General features: G+C 34.7%; 1 protein-coding gene across 7 annotated transcripts in view; it reads left to right on the top strand.

The window, feature by feature from the left end:
- The window catches only part of ARL15 (ARF like GTPase 15), a 160,763-nt gene extending 137,310 nt beyond the window's left edge, over nucleotides 1-23,453 (top strand). For 6 of the 7 annotated variants that reach the window (XM_034440868.3, XM_087885659.1, XM_060690699.2 and 3 more), the window contains one exon: nucleotides 23,183-23,453. In XM_034440868.3, coding sequence (XP_034296759.1) covers nucleotides 23,183-23,335 — 153 coding nt within the window. In that variant the 3' untranslated portion in view covers nucleotides 23,336-23,453. The remainder of the gene's footprint in view (nucleotides 1-23,182) is intronic. The other variant, XM_087885662.1, reaches the window with a different exon arrangement.
- The last annotated feature ends 539 nt before the right edge of the window (nucleotides 23,454-23,992 follow it).

Raw genomic sequence — 23,992 nt, 5'->3', positions numbered from 1 at the left:
AAAAATTAAATCAATAATTTATTTGTCTCTTGTTGGTTTTAAAATATTATCTTTCTTCAATTGTGTTTTAATTAAGGAAAACTCAAAAAGCTCCACTTTCCAGATAAATTGGTGATTTTTTGGCACTTTCTCTGTCTCTCCATAATTACACAAAAACATGAGTCAAATGTATTATAAATTTCCCTCAGAGAACAACATTTTTTCCAGCTGTTTGGATGGTCTGTCTAAAACCTTAACAGATATCTCTTCTCTAAATTTTCTTTGGGGCTCAAACTTGGATTTGCACAGTGTTTCTTAATGTCTTTTTATTTTTCCTTACAGTTCCTCACTCTTATGGAACATAAAAACTATCTGCAAAAAGATTTTACGATTTGTATTCATTAACAAATAAACCTTTCATCTGTGTTTTCATTTTAAACAGTCTTTTTAGAACAAACATCTTTTAAACTCGTCCCAAGCCAATTTTGAATGTTATTTATGTAATAACATCTTTGAAATATGATTGTGAATAGATTTAAACTTGTTTTGATCAGTTTTAGCTTTACCAAACAACATAAAAGGTTCTTTAAAAACCCTTGCATTTCTATTTTGAATCTAGTTTTGGCCAGCAAAGAGGTTATAATTTATGAGGAAGAATGCATTTGCAATAATTCCAATTAATACTTCTATTTTCTCTGGCACTTGCCTGCATACCTAGTTGTAACAGCTTTAAACATTGGCAAGCAGTGTAGTATGTAGTCTAAAGTTCCCTAGAAACATTTGTATACACTCTTTATTAAATCTTAATCGACTCTGTAGAAACAATATTCAGTGATTAGATTCATTTGGAGCTAGTCATCAATTGTACCTGGAAAAATACCCAATGTTTTGAGTTTGTACATCAGAGGGGGAAAAAATCTAATGCATTTATAAAGCTGTCAGACTTGGGAGATATTCTCTTTACATGAAATAAAATTCCTCTTTACAACTAATTGTGCTAATATAGTTGGATAATATACTGACAATTGTTCTGGAAAACATACATAACAAATGGATGATGCACATATTTCTCCCTTACAAGCAAGAACGTTGGTAGCAGTAAGAAAGAACTCATTTTCAAGTTTTGGAGCTGGATGCTGTTTTCTTTCTCAATAAGGCAGAAGCTCCCTAGGTTTACCTTCACACGGTGAGAGAAAGTTTTTAAAGTACTATGTAAACAAACAGAAATGAGCAGCAATAGGACTGGCATTAATGTAAATTTAACTTGTTTTGCCATACAAGTAGCCACTATGAGATTTGGCATTCCAATTGATGACTTGTCTTGCCATTCAAGTAGCCACTAAGGGATTTGACCTTCCAACTTTACCTGCAACAAGTGCTGGGGGAACATCAGTTCCTTGGAGTGAAGCTTGTCATGGTATAAAGAAGAGGATTATAAAGCAGCAGTAGCAGCATGTTATGTTCATTTTCTCCCCAAGTAAGCCTGAATGTTGATAAACTTTGAAACTTAGAACAGAAACACTAAAGAAATTGTAGATTTTTTACATCTGTGCTATGAATCTTGATTTACCATAGATTAACCAATGAAATGTTATTACAGGCCTCAGTTTATCAACTCGAGTTCCTTTTCTGGCAGCTGAATAATGTGTAGAGCTGAAACTAAAATAAGTTGACTTACTTCAGTGGGCCTCTTTATTTGTGACAGTGTGTAAAAGTTAGAAGTTGAGCCAGGAAGCTCTGTCCAGTGATGAATTGTTGCCTGTATCTCTATAGTTGTGGCCAAAATTATGGAAACCTTTTGGGAAAAGTGTATTTTTGAGATTTGATGGCTAATAACACCACTTTTTTTTTAAAGTAGTACCATAAAAATATATATCAATGGAAAGATAATTTAATCAAGAATGTAATGCAACAAAGTTTGTTCAATTATCTGTATTCTATGAAAAATTATAGCCAAATAACAAGAAAAAGGAAGCACAACTTGCTTAGGTTGATATCAGGTAGCTTTCCTTCACTTGATAGTAGCCAATGAGCATGAGTGCAAGATAATCAGGTGTTGTCTTGATTTGGCAATCAGATCAGAGTAGGATTCAGTTATTGATGTCATGTATTGAAGCTGACAGGAGGACATTTGTCAGTGTGTTATGTGGTCACTATCAAGTTGGTTGGGTTTTTTTGTGTTCTTTCATTTAGTGAGCTTGTAAAATGTAATAAAATTAAAGTAATGGTGCAAAGACCAGTCAAAGAGTTGACTGGTCATCCAGAAAGCGATGTAAAATAGTATTATTAAGTGAACAAGGCTACAGTTATAAAGAAATTAGAAGAAAAATCGGTGGAAACTTAACCAAAGGTGGCATTTCTTAAGTTTTTAAAGAGGTATAAGGAGACTCAGTCACTACAAAACCACACTGGTAAGGAAAAGGTGCACAACAGCAAGGGATGATAGAAGAATTAAGAGACTGTGCCTACATGACAGAAGAAAATTATCATGCAATGTGAAGTTGAGTGCAAGGACTGTTCGGTGCAGACCGTAGGAATTTCGCCTAAAATCCAGAATTCCACAATAAAAGCCACTTTTATCTCTCAAACAAAGGTTGAAAAGACTAAACTGGGCTAAAACCCATGTTACCTGGACAGAGGAACAATGGGACAGTGTATTTGGAGTGATAAGACCAAGATCTCCCTGTTTGGTAGTGATGGCATAACATACATAAGGAGAAGAATCGGAGAAGATTTGCATCCTGATTGCATTACCTGTACTGTGAAACACCCAATCAGTGTTATGATCTGGGGTTGTATGACATCAAAAGGTGTGGGCAGGATTTGTGTGATTAATGGGAATATAAATGGCCAAAAATACATTAATGAAATACTTGAGCCCAAACTAAAGCCTTCCGCACATGATCTTTTCCAAGAAAATGAAGCATTTATATTTCAACAGGATTCAGCTCCATGTCATGTTGCTGCTTGTGAAAAAAGTGGTTTCAAGATAATCATATTCCACTGCTGGAATGGCCTGGGAATAGCCCAGACCTTAACCCAATTGAAAATCTATGGAGCCGACTAAAGAAACTTATTAGTCAGAACCGACCCAGCAATAAACCCCAGTTAATAGAAGCAATTATTCGATCTTGGTTTCACATTATAACAGCTGTAGAACTAAAAGACATGGTTCACTCCATGGGAAGACGTTGTAAGGCCGTAATTTATGCTACAGGTTATCCAACTAAGTATTAACTGACGTGATAATTTTTGCATATCTTTTTTTTCTACGTGTTTTGCTTTTCTTCTTTATAACTGCTATTCTAATAGCAAATCCTTCATAAAAGTTATTGCATTACATTCTTGATTAAATTATCTTTCCATTGATATATAATTTTATGGTACTACTCCAAAATAAAGTGATGTTATTAGCCATCAAACCTCAAAAATACACTTTTCCCGAAAGGTTTCCACAATTTTGGCCACTGCTGTACATAAGCTTCAGTCATACAGAGTTATTTTAATTCTTCTTTTATCCCTTTGAGATCCATCTTTTATTTTGCTCCTTACTTCATGGTTTAATTGAGATGGGTTTCATTTTTCTCCCATCCAGCCCTTCAGAACCAATGCTTCAGAGATAGAAGACATTTAATGTTTTTGAGTACCAGGAGTTTCAAAATTAAAATATAATAGTGCTTTCTCAAAGTAGGGCAGAAAAGTCTTCTGCAGGAGGCAGAGCACAAAAATGTTCTTCAAGGTTTAGATGGGAATAATTTGCAGCTGTCTTGCCTTTCTGCATAGGGAATTTCCTCTTTAATGTGGGGTGAAATTATTATTTTTTTTCTCCTCTCATTCTCACAGGTGTTCAGATCTTTGCCTGAAGAACTGGCTCCTTTGTTGAGTATGTTATGTATTATTACTATTCCATGTTTGCCTCTATGAAACACTTGCCAAGGTGTTAACAAGTGAAGAGATTGCCAAGGTGTTAACTCTTCTTTTGCTAATGTAGTGCAGGAGTGAGACTATAGCAGTTCTGTAAGTTTATATATAATAAATTAATACATTAAAAATTGAGTAAATTTACGCCTCATTAAACCTGTTTGCTGCTTTGTTAAGGGACATAAAATCTATTGTATCACAAGTAAAAAAATTGTATAGAAGTGAGGCCCAAAACTGCTTTTCCAAAAGGCAACTGGACTTTCTTGGTTTTTATCTTTGAAAATATTTCGCTTTTCCTTCAAGAAGCTTCTTCAGTTGCCTTTTGGAAAAAGCACTTTTGGAACAACCATGACTTGGATGATTGATAATTTCCATAGATGTATATAAGTAAGAATTAAATCCTAACTCTTACAGCTTTTCCAGCATCAGTTATAAGCACTGTTTTAGCTTCTCTTGCTATATCTATATTTATTTTAAAAAAAATCTGCACAGGGCTTTGCGGTCTTTGGGCTAATTTCATACAGAGTTTTACCGAATTCTTTATGATAGATATTATCACTACTTTCAGGTTTGGGCCCTTTCCTCCTTCAGTTCTCCCAACACACAGCTCCCACTGAACTATTTCTACAGAAATTGTAGAAATGGACAGGGGGGAAAAAAGAATGCTTAACTATGCTTCAAGAGCTCCAGTATTGTGTATGGTATTTTCTCTCATTATCCTAAAGTGCAGGGCAGTGGCTCAGCAGTGAAAGATAGGGATAATTTCATATATTATACTGATACATTACAACATCGATCATTTGTGGGATGAACTTGATGCATATTGAAGGCCAATAGCAACTAAAGAACTGGCAGCTATGATTTAATAATGTTGGGTATAAATGATGATATTATTTTAAACCCCGCTAACCATCATGTGGCGCAGTGGTTAGAAGGTAGTATTGCAGGCTAACTCTGCCCACAGCCAGGAGTTCAACCCTGACTGGCTCAAGGTTGACTCAGCCTTCCATCATTCCAAGGTCAATAAAATGAGGACCCAGATTGTTGGGGATAATATGCTGACATTATAAACTACCCAGAGAGTGCTGTAAAGGACTAGGAAGCATATACAAGTGCTATTGCTGTTGCTATAATAGGTTCACTATAGTACCATAAGTATTTTAAACATGGGGGTACCTAAATCAGTAGCAGTTGTAGATAATGTTTTTCCGATTATTATTATTTTCTTTCTTAGAAGAAAAGTATAAACTTTCTCAAGATCAAATAGGACATCCATTGGGATAAAGTAGTATTTGAAAGTTTGTTTCATAACATTCAGTGTTCAGTGATATCTACAGGATTAGCAGAGATGAAGAACAACTTTTGTTTGTGCATTTTCTTACATTTCTGTGCTTACTTTTTCCATAATTCAATGAAATCCCAAATTCCAGGACCCCACTTTAGTAGGGCTTTGTTTTTGGAAAAATAAATTATATAGCATCTCCTCAGACACTATATAAATGACATTAATGTACCTCAATTTACAATATGATTTTATAAAAATAATAGGATTATAATTATAATCTGAAAGTCAACAATTTACCTGTTCATACAATCCGTCTGTCATGAACACCTTTAACCAAGCCAGTATTTCTTGGCCCTCTTTTTCCTTCCTCATTCATATTGTATGCAGTTATATAAGTATTGTTATACATTATAAGTTATCTGTTAAGATGGTCGAATATTATTTATGAAATTTAAAAGGTTATTCTAAAAAACTCCAAAAGTATTTGACATAGTAGTGTCTGTTGTTATGGTAACACCAAGATGCTTTTTTCAAATTGTAAAATCAGTGTTTTTTTTTTAAACAGAACTTATATCTTGAAATGATCTTTCCTGTCTCATCATTGTTCCTAACATTTTGCAATTGGTGTTAATATATTCTGTGCAGAAAGCAAAATAACAGAGTTGGAAGGGACCTTGAAGGTCTTCTTGTCCAACCCCCTGCTCAATCAGGAGACCCTATACCATTCCAGGCAAGTGGCTGTCCAGTCTCTTCTTAAACGTCTCCAGCGATGGAGCACCCACAATTTATTAAGAATAAAATCATGCTCTCACATAAGAATAAAATCATGCTCCCACATATACTGATTGAATATACTGTATGTCACTTTTTAAATGCTCAACAGGGGTTGAAAACATGTTAAACAAAGAAGAAAGGAATCTTTAAAATACAGATAAAAAGAAAAGTAAGTTGATACTAGCTTAACATAGTTAAACTATAACATAGTTTTACCAGCAAAACATAGCAACAACAACAAATCCTTAAAAAAACATTCTGAATGTAAATGCAGGGTATATTTACAACTGAGAATGTGAAAGAAAGAGAGCCAATTTTTTTGGTGTGTTTTGCACATATTGTAAAAAAAATTGAGGAATTGCTTTTACTTTGAGAGTTAGATTCTATTCTAAGGCTTTTGAGAATTTTGTATTATTTGCCCTCTCATTTTCTTTCAGCATTTGAAGAATAAAGTATCACAACTATAAAAAAGAATGCTTATTTAGCTCACTTTCATTTCCTATTGCAGTTGTTTACTGTTCCTGAGCTATTTCTAGGAAATTGTATTGAAATGCGAAATGGATAATACATTGTGTAATGAGTTTTTATTTTAATGAATAATTGTCTGACAATTTTTTTTTAAAAAAAGTAATTGTGCTTAAATATTCTGTCTGAACCAATATAAATTGCAATTAGTTTAACTCTAATTGTGTTATGAATTTAGCATGTGTTAAGTAACTGCACTTAATACTATGAGATATAGGATGCCAAAGAGAAATGCCCAGATTCATGAACATAGTAAACTATGTTTGTTTGTTTATGTGTATGGCTGCCCATCTTAAAACACAACTCTGGCATTTCATTTATTATTACCCTCGATAAGAGCAACGATGACTATAGACTTAAGATCCCATTGCATTTTTAAAATTAGGAAAACTATACAAGTGAATTCTAAAAACAAGCTTTATTGAGTGTCACTCGATAAGTGCCTGCAAGTTTGTGTCATCAGGCAACTGATTGCAAATTACATTATTTGTGTGGTCTTATCAGGCACACAGGCCATGTCTCTTTCATTATGATGTCATGATGCAAGCGCCATCATCAGAACTTGTGCTGGAGGCCGGAGTGTCCCCTCTTTTTGAGCCATATTCTCTGAGCTATAGGTACTGAAATTATGCCACCAGAGGTATGATAGCTTTGAAAAAAATATTCCCAACCTGATAAAAGGGTTATATGCAGGAGAGTAGAGGAAATTATTTATGTTATTAATAGATGCCTTAAGCCTGTTAAGGAAGCATTTGCCACATTACCTTCCTTTCATTTTCAATGGACAGTTGCACTAAATAAAATACTTTGATGCTGGGTTTTAGTGGTGCAGTTTTGGATGATTGTGGACAATCGAACTTCATGAGGTTTTGTAATTGTCTTGATATAATGCAGCATATTTCATTTAAACTTTGGAATTTGTAAAATAGTATTTGTGAATACAAAACTCCCTAGATTTTCATCTTTTATAGAATTTTATAGAAATGTAAATTAAAGAAATATGTAATACAGGTAATCCTCAATTTACAACAGTTCATTTACCATTCGAAGTTACAATATCACTAAAAAAAGTGACTTACGACCATTTTTCACACTTACAACCGTTGTAGTATCCCTGTGGTCACATGATTAAAATTCGAACACTTGGCAACTGGTTCATATTTAGGAAGGTTGCAGTGTCCTGGGGCCTTGTGGTCCCCTTTTGCAATCTTCTGACAAGCAAAGTCAGTGGGGAAGCCAGATTCACTTAACAACCGTGTTACTAACTTAACAGCTGTAGTGATTCACTTAATAACTGTGGCAAGAAAGGTCATAAAATGGAGCAAAATTCACTTAACAACTATCTCACTTAGCAACATAAATTCTGGGCTCAGTTGTGATCATAAATCAAGGATTACCTGTGCTGCAGAGTTTACTGTGGATAAAGCAGAAATGCTTATTAAAATTATTTAAAATTTATAAATGCCCTTTCAAGACATAGTTGTACAATACCATTCTACTTTCTTTAGCAGGAGAAAGAGAGGTTCCACAAACCTGTCCATACTGAATTTCCCATTGTATTAAACATTTGTTGCTAATGTGGGGTTGCAAATCAATCTTATCCCACCAAATGCTTTAAATAACCAGGCTTGAAAGGGATTGTACAATTTAATTAGACATTCTTTATGTAGGTGAATTTTTGAAGGTACTCATGTAAGAAAAAAGTTGAAGGCGTGGTCACGTTCTACCTTGAGGGCATAGTCTTCTTTTTATGGTGACAGATGAATAAAATGCTTCTGCTCTTCGTGATAAGTGGTTTAAATCAATCTGTTACTACCGGTACTTATAATGTTTTTGAGAAGGTATCTAACTAGACAATGCTCCAGGCAAGGGTGAGAATATGAATAATAATTCTCTTTTTCATTATGTATGAATCCAAAAAGAGATTTAAGGTTTTCACATATGGCAGGAAAAATGGTCATGCATTATTTTGAATACAGGTCATATATAAGAAATGTGCTTTACTTGACCAAGAATATGATTGGTGGCCCATGGCAGTATACCTCTGTCCATTCTTGTATGTACAATGTTGTGCTGTTTAGCGTGTCCAAATTCTTTGTTATGAAGATCTTCCAGTATAATTCATTCTAGTTCTCTTAATTAAAAAGATTTTAAACTTACTACTATGTTTCTGGATTTTTGTTTGCCTCATGGAAGAAAGTAAAAAGTTGCTTAGTTTTAAGGGTAAATCAATAAGAGACATTAATTTTTGGGGGGGGGGATTAAAAATTATGATTCAATAGTTTGGCCAACTACCCAATAGAGATTTTCTTTGCAAGGAAGGTTTTCTTTGCAAAGAAGCTTTAACAATAGTTAAATGTCAGATTTGAAGTAGATCACCTTTCATTATGGTTAAATGTCAGATTTGAAGTAGACACAGGAAATCCAAACAGATCCAATTGCCTTTCTTTATGTTTATTTTCATTATCTCATTGTTCCTGTACAATTCGCTGCTGATACCCAATGCATACTATGAGTCCAAACTTGATTTTATTATAATATTGTAATTGTTGGAATGAAATTCTATTTCTGTTATTTATCTCTCTTTTTAGCACATTTTTAGTAAAAACAACACAAGCAAGTATACATTTCCCTTGGCTGAGGTAGATAAAATCAGTGGTTACGAGAAGGATTTTCCCCCCCTATAGTAGTCACAGGGGATTCGAGCGAGGTTCCTCAGTCCACTTTTAAACCTAATGTTTGAAGAATAAAATCCTTTCTGATGCCTGTTTTGAAATGGCTTCCTTATGATTGATGGATTGTTAATTTTTTAATTAAGAAGATATTGAAATTTCAGCTTTGTGGTGAACTGACTCAAGGTGGATTTTTAAAAAAATTCAAAGGCAGTATTGAGCCTAGGGCATTATCATCAACCAAAGAGCAATAGGTAAATAAAGTTAGGTGAAGTTCTCAGCATGGAAGTAAGTAATAGTAGTATGTACAACTCACTTCAAAGGAGTTGTTGCAGAACTGGGATTTTTTCTTCTTCTTCTTCTTCTTCTTCTTCTTCTTCTTCTTCTTCTTCTTCTTCTTCTTCTTCTTCTTCTTCTTCTTCTTCTTCTTCTTCTTCTTCTTATTATTATTATTATTATTATTATTATTATTATTATTATTATTATTATTATTATTATTATTGGAAACAGGGCACTTGGGGAAATAATCCTTTTCTATATAACATGAGCATGAGACAGGAGCAGGGAGAAAAAAGTATGCAGTCCTTTTTAATACCATTACTGCTATGATATCAAGGTGCTCTTGATTTTGAAGGGAAAAAATACATCAACAATCCTACATCAAATTGGTTTTGGCCTTCATTTGTTCTGCTGCTGTGTTTAAACTTCTGAATATATATTTTTCTTCATAATGCCAGGGAACAGTTATCATATAATGAATGATATGAATTAATCTTTCTACATTTTCCATTTAGTTTTGTTTCTTTCATTATGAAGGATGTTACTTGCTTGATCAGGTCTTCTATTGTGGGGGATTATGGTCTGTCTTTTGTAGAAATGAGATGAATTTAAAGTCTTCCATAATATAAAGGGAAGTAAGATTGCTGATTCAATAGGGTGTATAAAACCTGTAGAAAAATCAGAAAGAATATTGGCTCATACTTGTCATTGGCTGTACATTCATTCTTAAGTATGTGAAGAAATCAAGATGACATATTAGAAAGAAAAGAAATATTTAATAAATAATATGGAGAGATTTGCTCAAAAGAAAGAAAGGCAATAGAAAGAGAGAAAGTTCCAAATTCTACTTCTATTCAGGAATGCAAGTGAATCAGTTTGGCAATTCTGCAAAAGAACATTTGAAATGAAGAAAATAATAAAAGCAGTGGTGTTTACAATGAGTTGCCCAACCAAGGAAGAGATATGAATTGTGCTTTCCAGAAGCTATTGTAGCCATTTGTAAGAGAAATAAACTCGAGAGGTTACTGGTGGTATTGAACTTGATGACTTTCTACCTGAGCATGTCCTTGATAGTACATAAAATGTAATATTAGAGTATTGATCTAAGAACAGAGAGACTTGAGTTCATGCCTTCCTGTTATTCATATATTCATTGGACAGTTAGGGTCAGTCACTTGCTCCTCAGCTTAATCTGCATAGACATGCTATGAAGGTCATATAAGTAGGAGGAAAAGAACCAGTGGTGGGATTCAAAATTTTTTACTGCCGGGTTTGTGGGCATGGCTTGGTGGGCATGGTGTGGATTGGTGGGTGTGGCTTAGTGGGTATGGCAGGGGAAGGATGCTGCAAAATCCCCATTCCCTCCCACTCCTGGGGGAAGGATACTGCAAAATCTCCATTCCCTCTCCCCCCCCCCCCCCACTAATCTGCTTTCCAGCTCCGTTCTCCTGTGCAGGGATACAATTCATATTTGCTATGAATTTGGATTGGAATCAGCCTTCTTATTCCGATACCCTCCACATATTTGGGGACTTCATTTTTCCAAAGTTTTAGATCACGTGATTCATTTCGAACTATTCTGTCTAGATTAGTAGTATTAAAGGCGGGTGCATGCTATTCTTTGTAAGCTTAAATGTTATTTAGTGGTCTGTATGTTAGCATGGTTTGTGATTGTGTTATCAAAACTGTCTATTCTATGTGACAAGATATGAATTCAATCCTGGAAGAGTAAAATATATTTCATCCTTAATAGATATTGTTCTTTCAAGATTGGCCATTAAATAAATTGGAGTGGCTGCTTTAGGCTGAAAATGTTGAAACGTGGGGAGTGAAGTCAAAGCATTGGAAGACAGAAATATGAGTGGTGTAAGATATATTTGCAACATTAAACTACTTCACTGTCTTTAGACATGATGCAATATCATATCCCCATCATCAGTGTTTGAACTATGTTAATTTGTATCAGTTTCCCCAGACATTAAATTGTTCATTTTCTATTAATACAATATTCATCTTGGAATATTTAATAAGGGATGCAAACCAAAAATAATCTGTCTTTCTGAAGTGCACCTTTATTTTTACTTTCAGATCAAATGTTCATTGTACAGAAAAAAACTGCATAATATATATAATATTACTCATATAAGCCTTCTACCATAAATGCACATTTTACTTCAAAGAAAAACGATGTATATTCCTCAAATAATTGATCAGATTTTATCAGTTTTTACAGGTAATGCTGAACACAAAAGTCTTAAACATTGAAATCTCATTTTAATTCCAGATAGTATTTACACGTTAACAATACATTCCTGTGTACAGATTTCAAAGGTGTCAAAGAATCTTTTGACTGAGAAATCAGAGGCCATGGGTGTAAAGGAATTGTTTATATTGCAAAAAGAATTAATAGTTCATTTTCCAGAGAATCCACATTGGTTTTCATGCTATTTCCTTGTGTGATATTAGCCCTTATTCATTGTTTCTAGCTTAACACTGTCAGAAGCACTCTGGTAAATAAATGATTCACAGCCTACAATGTATTATTTAGTTCTTTTTAGATTACCAAAGAGGTCAACATTTTGCATTCACCTACTAAAACATTCTACTTATATGGAAAGCAAAAATAAGTGTCCATTTTCATAAGGGTGCTTAAGTCTGAATCTCAGTTTTTTTTTAATATACTGTATATATTTTATAGCCACTACAGCACCCTGTGTGTATATGTGTGTACATATATAATTATGCACAGCCAGACAACATGTTTGAGGATCGTAATCCCCAAAATCCCAACAACATTGAATTGGCTCTCCTAACATTTGAAAAGCACCATCTCGGAAAGGGCTCTATTAGAAAGTTGGTTTATAGTAGAAAAGTTAAGGGCATGGCAGTCTTCCAAGTTCCCAGAAAGAGGTGAACCCAGATGTTACCTGTCAAGATGCTCATAGCTTTAACAGATCTGTCACAAGGTCAGACAAATACAACTTCCCCATTACTTGGCTTGGCTCCATTTCTTACATCTTCAATTAAGAACAGTGGAAGAGTTCATTCACAGTCATTGACCTCATGTATTTAATTCTGCTGCTTAACTCTGATGTTTTTAAAAATTCTGACATATATTGGGCATTAAAACAGAAAAGTAGTATAACATAAGTCATATTGTGGGTAGGTTCAGTCTATTGTTGCAGTTGGTTTGTCAATAGATCTAGTACATTTTAATAGTTTCTAGGTTGTACATTTCATTTATTGTTCAAGTTGTACAGAACTGATAATTTCCAAATCAATTGTTTAAAAATTAGCTGAAGGAGGAGAAAAATAGAAACTTTCACATTGTATACTTCCCCCTCACAAAAAAAGAAATAAAAGTTTTTAGTAGCCTTATTGGAATAAATATGAGACTATTACTGATATGATTGAGCAAATACCGAAATAATTATTTTTAATTTCAGCATCACATGTATGCATAATGAATTTAGCAGGAATGTAAACTGCATGTTAACTATTTATGAATTTAGCAGAAATTTAAACTGCATGCTAGCCATTTTAGGAAGCTAAAATATTAATAAGACATTTTTTAAAGAATTGTACATATAGGTTTTGGGAATTTTTTCATATATTTTTTTAAAATCTAGACATTGACATGAACCTGAATAAAAATTGCAATTAATGAAGCATTCTTAAATATCTGGCTTATAATATGACTTTTTACATTAATGTAAGATGATAATAGATAACACGATAAATTACTTATAAAAGATGCTTTTGAAGCTTTTATGGAATGTGTTTGAGTATCATCCCACTTCTGAGGATGTGGACAGGGCTTTCTTGGCTGTCAGCTAGGCCAGCTGTTTACTGGATCCTGATCCCTCCTGTGTCATGAAAGTGGGAGCTGACCCATAGTTGGATCATTGCTATAGTGTTGCCTTTTTTGATGGAGGGGATGGTTCTCCAAGTCTTGAAAGAGGTGGTGATGTACCCACCTCCTCAAGAGGCCATTCTTGTACTCAATAGTCTTTGATAACTTTTGACCAGTTTCCGGCCTTCCTTTTTTTGAGGAAGATTATTGAGAAGGTAGGGACATGGTGGCTCAGTGGGTAAGACGCTGAGCTTGTCGATCAAAAAGTCAGCGGTTCGAATCCCTAGTGCCACATAACGGGGTGAGCTCCCATTACTTGTCCCAGTTTCTGCCAACCTAGCGGTTCGAAAGCACATAAAAAATGCAAGTAGAAAAAGGAACCACCTTTGGTGGGAAGGAAACAGCGTTCCGTGCACCTTTGGCGTTTAGTCATGCCGACCACATGACCATGAAGATGTCTTTGGACAGCACTGTCTCTTCGGCTTTGAAACGGAGATGAGCACTGCCCCCTAGAGTCGGGAACCACTAGCACATATGTGCGAGGGGAACCTTTACCTTTACCTTTTATTGAGAAAGTAGGCAATCTGCAGCTGATGACAATCCTGGAGAAAACAGATTCTCTAGACTCATTTCAGTCAGGTTTCAGGCTAGGATTTAGTACCAAAGCAGCTTTGGTCATGCTTATTGATGATCTATAGCTGAGTTGGTAGTAGTGCATGCATTCTTGTGCTCCTTGATCTCTCAACCACAATATGCTTTTGAGCTAGCTCCATGGGTTGTGTGCAACATTTTGAGATGGTTCCCTTATTTCTCTGTGGCTGGTTCCAATCAGTGTTGGTTGGCAGGGAAAATCATCCCCTATGGCTTGCATTTGTGGGCTGATGCAGGATTGTATTCTCTCGCCAGTCCTTTATAACATGTATGTGAAAATACTAAATGAAGTAATCCATTGGTTTTGAGTTTAGTATCTTTCAAGTCTAGGCTGTCGAATTAATCTTCTTGATGGATTACTAAAATCCAAATCAGTGGAGATGTATTGGAGCCTTGGGAAAGTTTTATTTGTTGATTTTGATTGATTGATTGATTGATTGATTGATTGTATTTGGCCATATATCTCATGCATGTTTCTGGGCGGCTAACATTTAAAAACAGATTTAAAAAATAATAAAAAGCAACCAAGTTTAAAAATAACAGAGATAACATAAAATAACAAGATAACCAAGAATGTTCAGGTAAGACAGCTAAGACCAAGAAGTGGGCTCACCTTCATAATCGGGGCCCCAGGCTTCATAGCAAAAATTTTCAGTGTCTTGCAAAAGGCCAGCAACACTAATTTCTGAAAGGTGGTCACCACAACAGAAGAGGCTTTCTTCCTGGGCCCCGCCTAGATTATGCCTCTCATGCTGGATTTAGGGATGAGTAGACACCACTGCAGAGAGACAATTCCATAATTAACCTGGCCCCAAGTTATGAAGCTTGTGACACCTGGAAGCATCCTGATAGCCAATGCATCTTACAGAACAGAAATATGTGAGCTGCACTGGCTCCCTATTGATCTCCGGTCACAATTCAAGGTGTTGGTTATTACCTTTAAAGCCCTACATGGCTCAGGGCCACGGTATCTTCGAGACCGCCTTCTACGGCATAACTCCCAAAGACCGGTAAAATCCCACAGAGTTGGTCTCCTCCGGGTCCTGTCAGCTAAACAATGCCAGCTGGCGGGCCCGCGGGGGAGAGCCTTCTCTGTGGCTGCCCCAGCTCTCTGGAACCAGTTACCTCCTGAGGTCCGGACCATCCCCACCCTATTGGCCTTCTGAAAAGCGGTGAAGACCTGGCTTTTCCGGCAGGCCTGGGACCGCTGATCTTGCTTTTGCGATCCAGCGAGATCCGGCCATGAATGGTGTGAATGAGTTTTAATGTTTTTAATGTTTTTAATTCTTAAATGTTTTTTATAATGATTTTAAATGCATTGTGAGCCGCCATGAGTCTTCGGAGAGGGGCGGCATACAAATTGAATAAATAAATAAATTAATTAATAATAATAAATATCACATGTATTGAATGACCAACACCCATAATTGCTTATACGCCTGCATTTTTACCCAGCTGAAGCTTTGAAAGAACAGATGGAAAGTTTCCAGAACTAGTAAGTCATAAAACCAAAGCCACTCAGAATTACTAGGGTTGACCCGAAGTCTGTTGTTTCCATCTAGCCTCCCACCCCAGCCTCTAGATACTAAGACAGGATCTTTACAGTGTTATGACATCCTTTTCAAGATCTATGCATAAGTTCCTATGGAGCTCTCAGGATTGTTTGTATTTTCTGTATTCTTTCCTCCTATTGGCTCTTAATAGATCTACCTATCTGAGGTAGTGTTGCCTTCCACCCCAAAAAAGATATAAAACCAAAGAAATCCTCTTTTTGAACAAGGAAAGATGGTGGTAACTTGACTGAAAGTACTTCATAAAAAAGCAAAAAATCCACTGCAGTTGGGTTTAAATTTAAATGAATGGACAGCATTAAATGGTCTTGAAATGAATCTTAAAAAAAGTGAGAATAGCAATTCTTCTACTTCTCAGTGACCTTTCATACAAGTGTCTTATTGAAGAGAGTGGCCCTAATAATACTCTGGTGGTACTGACCAGTAATCTGGTAATTTCCAAAATTGCTGAAAGTTTAGAACTACACAACAACAAAGAAGTTATTAAGTTAGCGCAGAATGAAACTGCCAGATTTATAATTAGTACATTTAAGTGTAAGTATATTATATCAATTCTAAAGGAGCGGCAGTGGCTGCTTATTATTTGTAAAATCAATCTTCTTTAAAAAATCTGTTTTAATCCCAAATCAAAACAGAATTTATTTGTCCAGATATTTCAGGTACAATTATGCTTATCAGATAGTTCTTTTATTTTTCTTGCTTCGTTATGAAAATTTTGCTATTTTTGATGTTTTCTCCTTATCCGTGTTTTGTTTTCATGTCTGCACAAAGGAAGGGCAGTTGAAAAATATTTCAAATAATAAATAAATGCAACACGTAATAGAAAAATCTAGTCAGGTTCATTTGTGTTTGCTATAAATATTGAGCTGTCTGCAATTGCCTATTGCGTGGCAATTGTATATCATTGTTCATTGTTCAAATTTAAATATTCTATTACTAGTCTGCTGTGAGACAGTAATAAAAGCATATTAACTTTATGATCAAATTTTATGATCTTTCTCATTTGCTCTCTAGACAGTTTATTGTTCCACATTATTCTTTAATTTCTTCATTGTTAATCGGTTTCGTCTCACATTGACTCTGTGCCAAGCACAGTGCCCTGCTATCTTTTTTGAACATCTGTTCCAGGCTATTAATAGCCTTACTATTAATTAACTATTAACTATTTTTTAGACAGTTGTGAATATGAAGCAATAGTCATAAAGTTTTTAATCCTTAATATTAAGCAGGTAGATCTCATAGAGAAAACACTTGAGTTCTTTTATATGGAGCCTCCTCTGTTAAAATCAAATCTGACTCAAATCTGACTACCTTGGAAGAAACAGTCCATAGATGATTCTACATATTATCCATTGATCATCTGTATTTTCCTGGACCCTTCTTTGTGCCTTAAATTATCATCTTGGTCCTAGATTCATTTCAGTGTTAATAGCAACTATCTACCTACTGTCATAAACCTGTTTGAGGTTATCTATACACATTTAGGAAAACAAGAAGATTCACTTATGATTTCACTGCAGGAATGTAATTTATTTTCTAGGGTAGCCTATTATTAATTCTGTTCCCTTCCAATCGCCATGTAAAACCAGTGTCCTTTTTTAAAAAATCTTTAATCATTTTTTGGCTTGTATTAATGTTCCTTTTATCCTGATAATAAATTATTGTTATGTTGTGGCACTGTTTTTTTTTTTTTTTAGCAAACATTTATTAGACAATTCTGACTTGGAAGGCCACTACTTTATTGCTTGTTCCACTGTTCTGTGTTTTTTAAGAAATTTTGAGTGGCTTTTGGAGACAGGATATAACTGATAAATATGTAAGACTCTACATTTTCCTGTCTAAGCTTAGCAATCACCATTTTCTTTCTCTCAGCTAATTCTCCATTCACATTGTGCACTGATATGCTATCACTATCAGGTTTGAGACTAAATATGTAATGCAGATTATAAACCAAAACAACAAAAATTAATAGTTTTTTTGCTTAGTTGTAAACTCGGATTAGACCAGACTTCAGATCTTGAATGGATTTGCAACTGGTGTAATATTGTTGCTTCCTGCTTTGATCTGCAATCCCCTAGCAGAGAAGACAGGCAAGTATATGTGTTTATATATGTTTATAAAACTGACAACATCATGCATTGTTAAAAATTGTTGATTCAACTTAATTTTAGTAATGAACATTTCTACCTCTCCATATATATTTAAAGTTCCTACTGTTTGAAGATTTTGAAAAATATATCTAAGAATTCAATTACTATCTGTTCACTTCAAAAAGATTCCACATCTGTTCTCTCTCTGTCTCTCTGTGTCTGTGTGTATCTGTCTGTGTCTGTGTGTCTGTGTTTCTTTGTTTTTGAACTGGATAGGTCTCTTTTATCCTAAAACCTTGGCACCCTATTAAAAAAAACCCTACTTTCTTGTATGTTTTATTTGGGGGGTGGTCATTTCTCTTCAATCTCCTGGGTGACCACAGTGAACCAAGGGATACCCCCAGATTATTGTGAAATAGAAGTTAGAGCTTTCCCTCAATATCACCCTCAGATGTATAAAATTATTGGTAGATTAGTTTTCCTATTCCCCAACAGTCTGTATGTAACTGATAGGAGGGAAACAGTAATACAGATCCTATCAGTTACATACAGATTGCTGGGAACAGCAACCAGGGCACAGAGGTAGACTGGAAACAAGGGTGGAGCCGCCAGAATGTCATCAAGAGAGCAACAGATTGGCCTGTCTTAGATCAAAGAGATCCTTTGAGAAGGGTCTCTGTGCTCTTCACATAGTTCTTATGATTGAGATCCTTTAGCTTTATTGCAAAAGTATTTCCTGGCTTCAGACTCTGTCATATTCTGCCTTGTAATTGAATACATTTCCCCTCCTTTTAACCTTATGACAACTTAATTTAGATGCATCCCAGCACTAACACACATTAAAATGAATTTGTTTTCTCCTTCAACAAGTGTAACACTAAAATAGGTTGGTTCTGTCCTTTACCAGGCCTGATTTGCTCAGATTCTGTGTTGCTTTTATATGAACTGCATCTCTCTCTTTAAAAAAAACCCTGCAAAATTGGGAGGGGGCTACATTTTCATTGTTCTGTGTCATTCGGCAGCACATTTTAATATATGTGCTGCCGAAGCAAGCACACACCTTCATTGTTCAAAACCCCAATACTTATGGTTAAGATTTGTAAGGACTTATACTCCCCTTTTATTTAACTAAAATGATAGAAAATAGGGAAGTAAGGGTTCTTATACTTTAATTGTAAAATATGTTTTAGATACAATAATACTTAAAGGTACCATTGAGGCATCTCCAGGATAGAAGTGGGAAGAATGGTAGATAAAAGAGGTCTGTTTTCTAAAATGATACATGTGAATACCATGTATTTGCATGTATACCATGTGAATACAGGTATACATGCAAATACATGTAAATATACTATGGTGAGAACTGGCAACAGCTTTATGCTGAATGTGTTGAATGGCAAACTTGGGTTCTCTATGTAACAAGTATTGTCGTTAATGCAAAGGCAATCAGTGTCTAGTTATGAAGGCAGTAAATTATGTTTTTCAACACCAGTTGTGGGAAACATGATCAGGATGATGCTGTCACGATCTCTCAACCTCTTTGGGGTTCTCATTGGCATCTTATTAACTACTGTAAAAATAGAATAGCAGACTAAGCATTCCAATTCAAAAGAGCTCCCCTTATGGTGTATGCGCATGGATAGAGGTTTTTTGCTCAAATGCTGCATTAGCTTCAGGCAGAAGTTTAAACAACAACATGCCAATCATACAGTTACCAACAGTGTTTTTACTTGAAGAATGAAATATAAGTATTTTTACATGGTGCTTCTACACAAATATGATAAGAAATGTGTGTAACTTCCTCTTGCCATATAATTTAAGTGCATGCTTTTGTGATGGTTTAGAAAGGGCCTTATTGTCCTTGACATGGAATTAGTAGCATAACTTAATTGTATGCAGCCTCCTTAGTTCCTGTATGGGGCATGACCACAGTTGATGAGTTTCTCATTCAAGTAACCCTCGACCTCATAAAATTGGACTCATACCTAAGCCCACCCTTTATAATGCCAGGTTTTTTTCTCATTTTCTGCCCATGCAGTTAACGTAAACGTGGTTTTAAAATACTGTTTTAACAGAATCAATTTCATGGTGAATGCATCTAGTCAAACAAGCCATTTAAACAACATCTTACTCGTGTGTAGCAGACCATTTTACAATTACTTGATAGTTTTACAAGTCTGTGTTTCAGACAGGGTAATTGGTTGTCTCTGATATGTGAGTTTGGGAATTAAACTCATTAACTTCATTCAGTGATCAGAATATTTCTTAGCAAACTTTGTTGTTCTGTAGTGGTGCCATTTTTAATGGCAGTTATATTTTAATATATTGTAGTTAGAATGCAAGAAAAGAAATAAATTAAGGAACAAATTACATATCAAGTCACGGGGTATATCTTTCTAATACCTATTATAATTTTAGTACTTTAATAAAATTTTAAATGTTTAATAAAATTGGAATTTTATTAAATTGGAATTTTCGATGATATTGCAACATAGCAGTATAACCACTTGGTAAGATCATAATAATCATTTTTTGGACTTCTGTGCATTCTATGAATAAAAGGAACAAAATAATTTTAAATAAATTTTCTTAGACACAGGGTTGCATTTATGTACTTAGACTAAGTGTTGCTCTTCAAAGCAACTTTCATTGGACATAGTATCTTGTACTTTAGCAACTACATTTCAAAGCGATATTCTTTGCTTCTAAAACTTTGGCAACCTTTGACCATGTTCCCTTTGCCTTCCATTCTCTGCATTTCCTTTTTAAATGTTCCATAATCCTTCTGTATTGCAACTGAGAAAACTGAAAAAGTAATAGCATCTTTGAGTCAAAAATAAGTTGAGTTTGATAAGAAAATAGCCATCTGAACTAAACAAATGTACCCATTTCTCTTGTTATTATATTTCCAATTTTAGCTTTAAACCCGTACTTGGCCATACCTTGCTAGTTGATTTTATTTTTAATTCAATTTAAGTGGTCAGAGGTATTGATTTTCTCTTATCTCAGCAACTACAAATACTTAGCTGGTTAATGGAAGCCATATTTACAGTGATGTATGATCTTACATAATAAGAAAGCTTAATGTTTGACTAAGTTTTGTGTTCCAGAAATGGAAATTTTATCTTTTTAATTCATTGTGTTTTGTAGTTATAGATAGTTGTTGATTTAATATTCTAAAATCAGTTTCTATATTTTGTGTGGTTAACTGCAAGATTTATTTTCTATCTATCATCTATCTATCTATCTATCTATCTATCTATCTATCTATCTATCTATCTATCTATCTATCTATCTACCTACCTACCTACCTACCTACCTACCTACCTACCTACCTACCTACCTACCTACTCAGTTTCTATAGCTACCCATCTCAATCCCATTGATTGAACAATGGTTGGGTAAACTCACCTAACAACCATTTTGCTTAGCTTTGGAAATTCTGGTTCCAATTGTGGCTGTTTAGCACTTTGGTTAAGATATGGTGTCTGAAGTTGTTGCTCCTAGTATTGTTGCTGTTGTTTTAACTATTCAGTTGTATTCAACTCTTGGCAACTTTATAGGCAAGTGCTCTCAATGCTTCCCTGTGAAACACAGATTCTTTCAGTTGTTGGATGTTCATTTTTGTATCAGTTTAGATGGCATCAAGCCAGCGTATTCTTTGCTTGCCCCTTCTTCTTCTTCCACTAACCATTGCTAGCATCATTGACTTTTCCAATACATCTGTATTAGTATTAGTTTTTGAATACTTAATTTAATTACTATTAAATAGTTAACACTAAGTATTTTATCAAGTATTCCGTTAAATACCATTAAGTATTTAATATGAATACTTTAGTATTAGCTATTAGTATTAGTTTCTCTTTAATATATTTCTATAATTGACATATAAAAAGAAGAGTTGAAGGGGACGTATCTCTATTATACAGTGAAATATACAGTATTTTTTAGATGGTAGAATATACATTGAATCATTTTCTTCACAATTAGTCTATGTGCTACCTTCATCTAAACATTTAGGGAAAAATAAAGCCTCAGGATCTGTTGTCCCATTAAATGAAATTAATGGGAGAACTTAGACTGCAAATGCTGGGAAGGGAAATTAATAAAAATTCCTTAAGTCATTTGCTGTCCTCAGATGTGGTGGATATTATTTTATTATTGGATTTTGAGATAACTCAACTAATTTAAACCTGTTTAGTATGTGAATGGAAGACTTCCACAAAATGCCAGACTTTACTAAAAAGTTGAGAAAACATCCCCGGCAAAATCCATTTCTGTATTATGGCCAAGAATACAACCTGAAGGTCTGCAGGAAGTCACCAGAATTCAAGCTTAACTTGAAGAAAGCTTCTGTAGTCTGTGAGTGGAATGGAGGAAGAAGAGCATTTTATACTTTGTATTGGGCTGCAAAATTCTTGGTCTCTTTCTTTACTTTTCATATTTCATATTTGGGTGTAAAATCTGGAAAGAAGTCAGCTTTGGTCATACCAGGATCTGTTCTGAAATCTCCATGATTCTTATTTTATGACACTTTTGTTAGTCTGGTGTTTTGAAGGTTAAATTCATACCCATAATTTCCATAAATGCTCGCCAGGCAATTCAGTTAAATTTAAAGTAATCCTTGCCCCATTGCATACTGTATACTGTATATGCTTTCAAAAAACACATCTTAAATTGGTTTTGACAGCTGTTTATACTTGATTTGTAACTTTTAGAATGTGTGAAATCCAGTGAATTAAATAACTTTCAATCTGCTGTCTGAGGGATGTTGATGTGCAACAAATCACAAAGAATACATTACAAAATTATCTTATTTACTAATAATCATTCTGAATATTTCCAGTCATATAACCTTAAAGGGATCTGATGTTTGTCTATTTCATTAAAATTAGTTTTGGGTTTGTAAATATGTCTTTATATTATCTTCTCTTGGAGAATTTGAACATACTTATTCATCCAAAGGACTAATTGTCCCTAATATCTCTAATTTAGAAATTTATTGTATAATGTATTGTATAATGGAAAAATAGCATCTAGACCAGTGGTGGGTTTCAATTTTTTTTATTAACGGTTCTGTGGGTGTGGCTTGGTGGGCATGGCATGGTTTGATGGGTATGGCTTGGTGGGTGTGGCAGGGAGAGGATACTGTAAAATCTCCATTCCCACTCCGCTCCAGGAGAAAGATACTGTAAAATCTCCATTCCCTCCCCACTCCAAGGGAAAGTTACTGCAAAATCCCCATTTCCTCCTGATTAGTTGGGACTCAGGGGGCAGAGAATAGATGGAGGCGGGGCCAGTCAGAGGTGGTATTTACCGGTTCTCCGAACTACTCAAAATTTCTGCTACCGGTTCTCCAGAACTGGTCAGAACCTGCTGAAACCCACCTCCGATTTAGACAAACTAGTTATCGATAACATAAACACATGCAGTGCACAAGATCAACTTGATGTCAAGAGCAGCAAGAAATAACTCCAAAAATGAACATTCAGCCATTTCTATTTTGAAAAGAATAAATGGTAAACCGGAAAAATAAATGGAACTAATTTTTTAAGATGCTGCTTTTTCTCTTTTTTAAATAGATCAAAAAGTATTTGGAACTTGAACCACTTGCACGAGGGAAACGTTGGATACTTAAACCCTGTTCCTTGGATGACATGGAGTCAGTAAAAGACAGCTTTGGCTTTCTGATAAATTTACTAGAAGACAGAGATCTTGAGCCTTCAAGGATGTGAAGAAAACAAGGATGGTTCTCAGATAACATTGTACCTGTTTGTCTCTCTTTCAGCTGAATTATGGTTTGGTATACAGAAGGATGTGTTAGAGCTTGCAATAAATATATTTTTGCATTAATCCCAGAAAGTCTGTTTATAAATTCTGTGAATCAGATTTATGATTATTTTCAGTGATGGCGCCTGTACTACTGAATCGTGAATTCTTGTTATTTACCAACAAATCAGTTCACTGTATAAGAGTTTCCTGAGTTGTAATAGCCATAATGCAGAATTTTGCTGTATGGGCAAAGTTTAAATCCAGCTGTAAAGGGAGACCCAAAGTTTTGTGGAAATTATAGTCGTTGAGAACCAGAGTACGTTTTGAAACCAAGGAATACATTTTGATGCAAAGAACAGCAGACTTTTCAAAGAATGTACCCCACCCCTACTTTTTAACAATTACAAATTGATTTTTTTTTAAAAAAATAATAATAATGCAAACCATTAATTTAATAGGAAGGGTGGCAAAAACCTCATTCATGAGGTTTTCAATGAAAATATCAGTATTTTGTTAGGATTAGGAAGCCTCAAGTGCAAATTGCCTTTGTAAATTAAAATTAAATTGATGATTGTATAAAATGATGATGAAATGGAGGCTCCCTTGTACTTAAAAACAAG

Source organism: Pantherophis guttatus, chromosome 2 (genome assembly GCF_059756535.1).
Source record: "Pantherophis guttatus breed Tessera chromosome 2, ASM5975653v1, whole genome shotgun sequence".
NCBI classification, from domain to species: domain Eukaryota; kingdom Metazoa; phylum Chordata; class Lepidosauria; order Squamata; family Colubridae; genus Pantherophis; species Pantherophis guttatus.
This window is presented reverse-complemented; position numbering and strand designations above follow the sequence as displayed.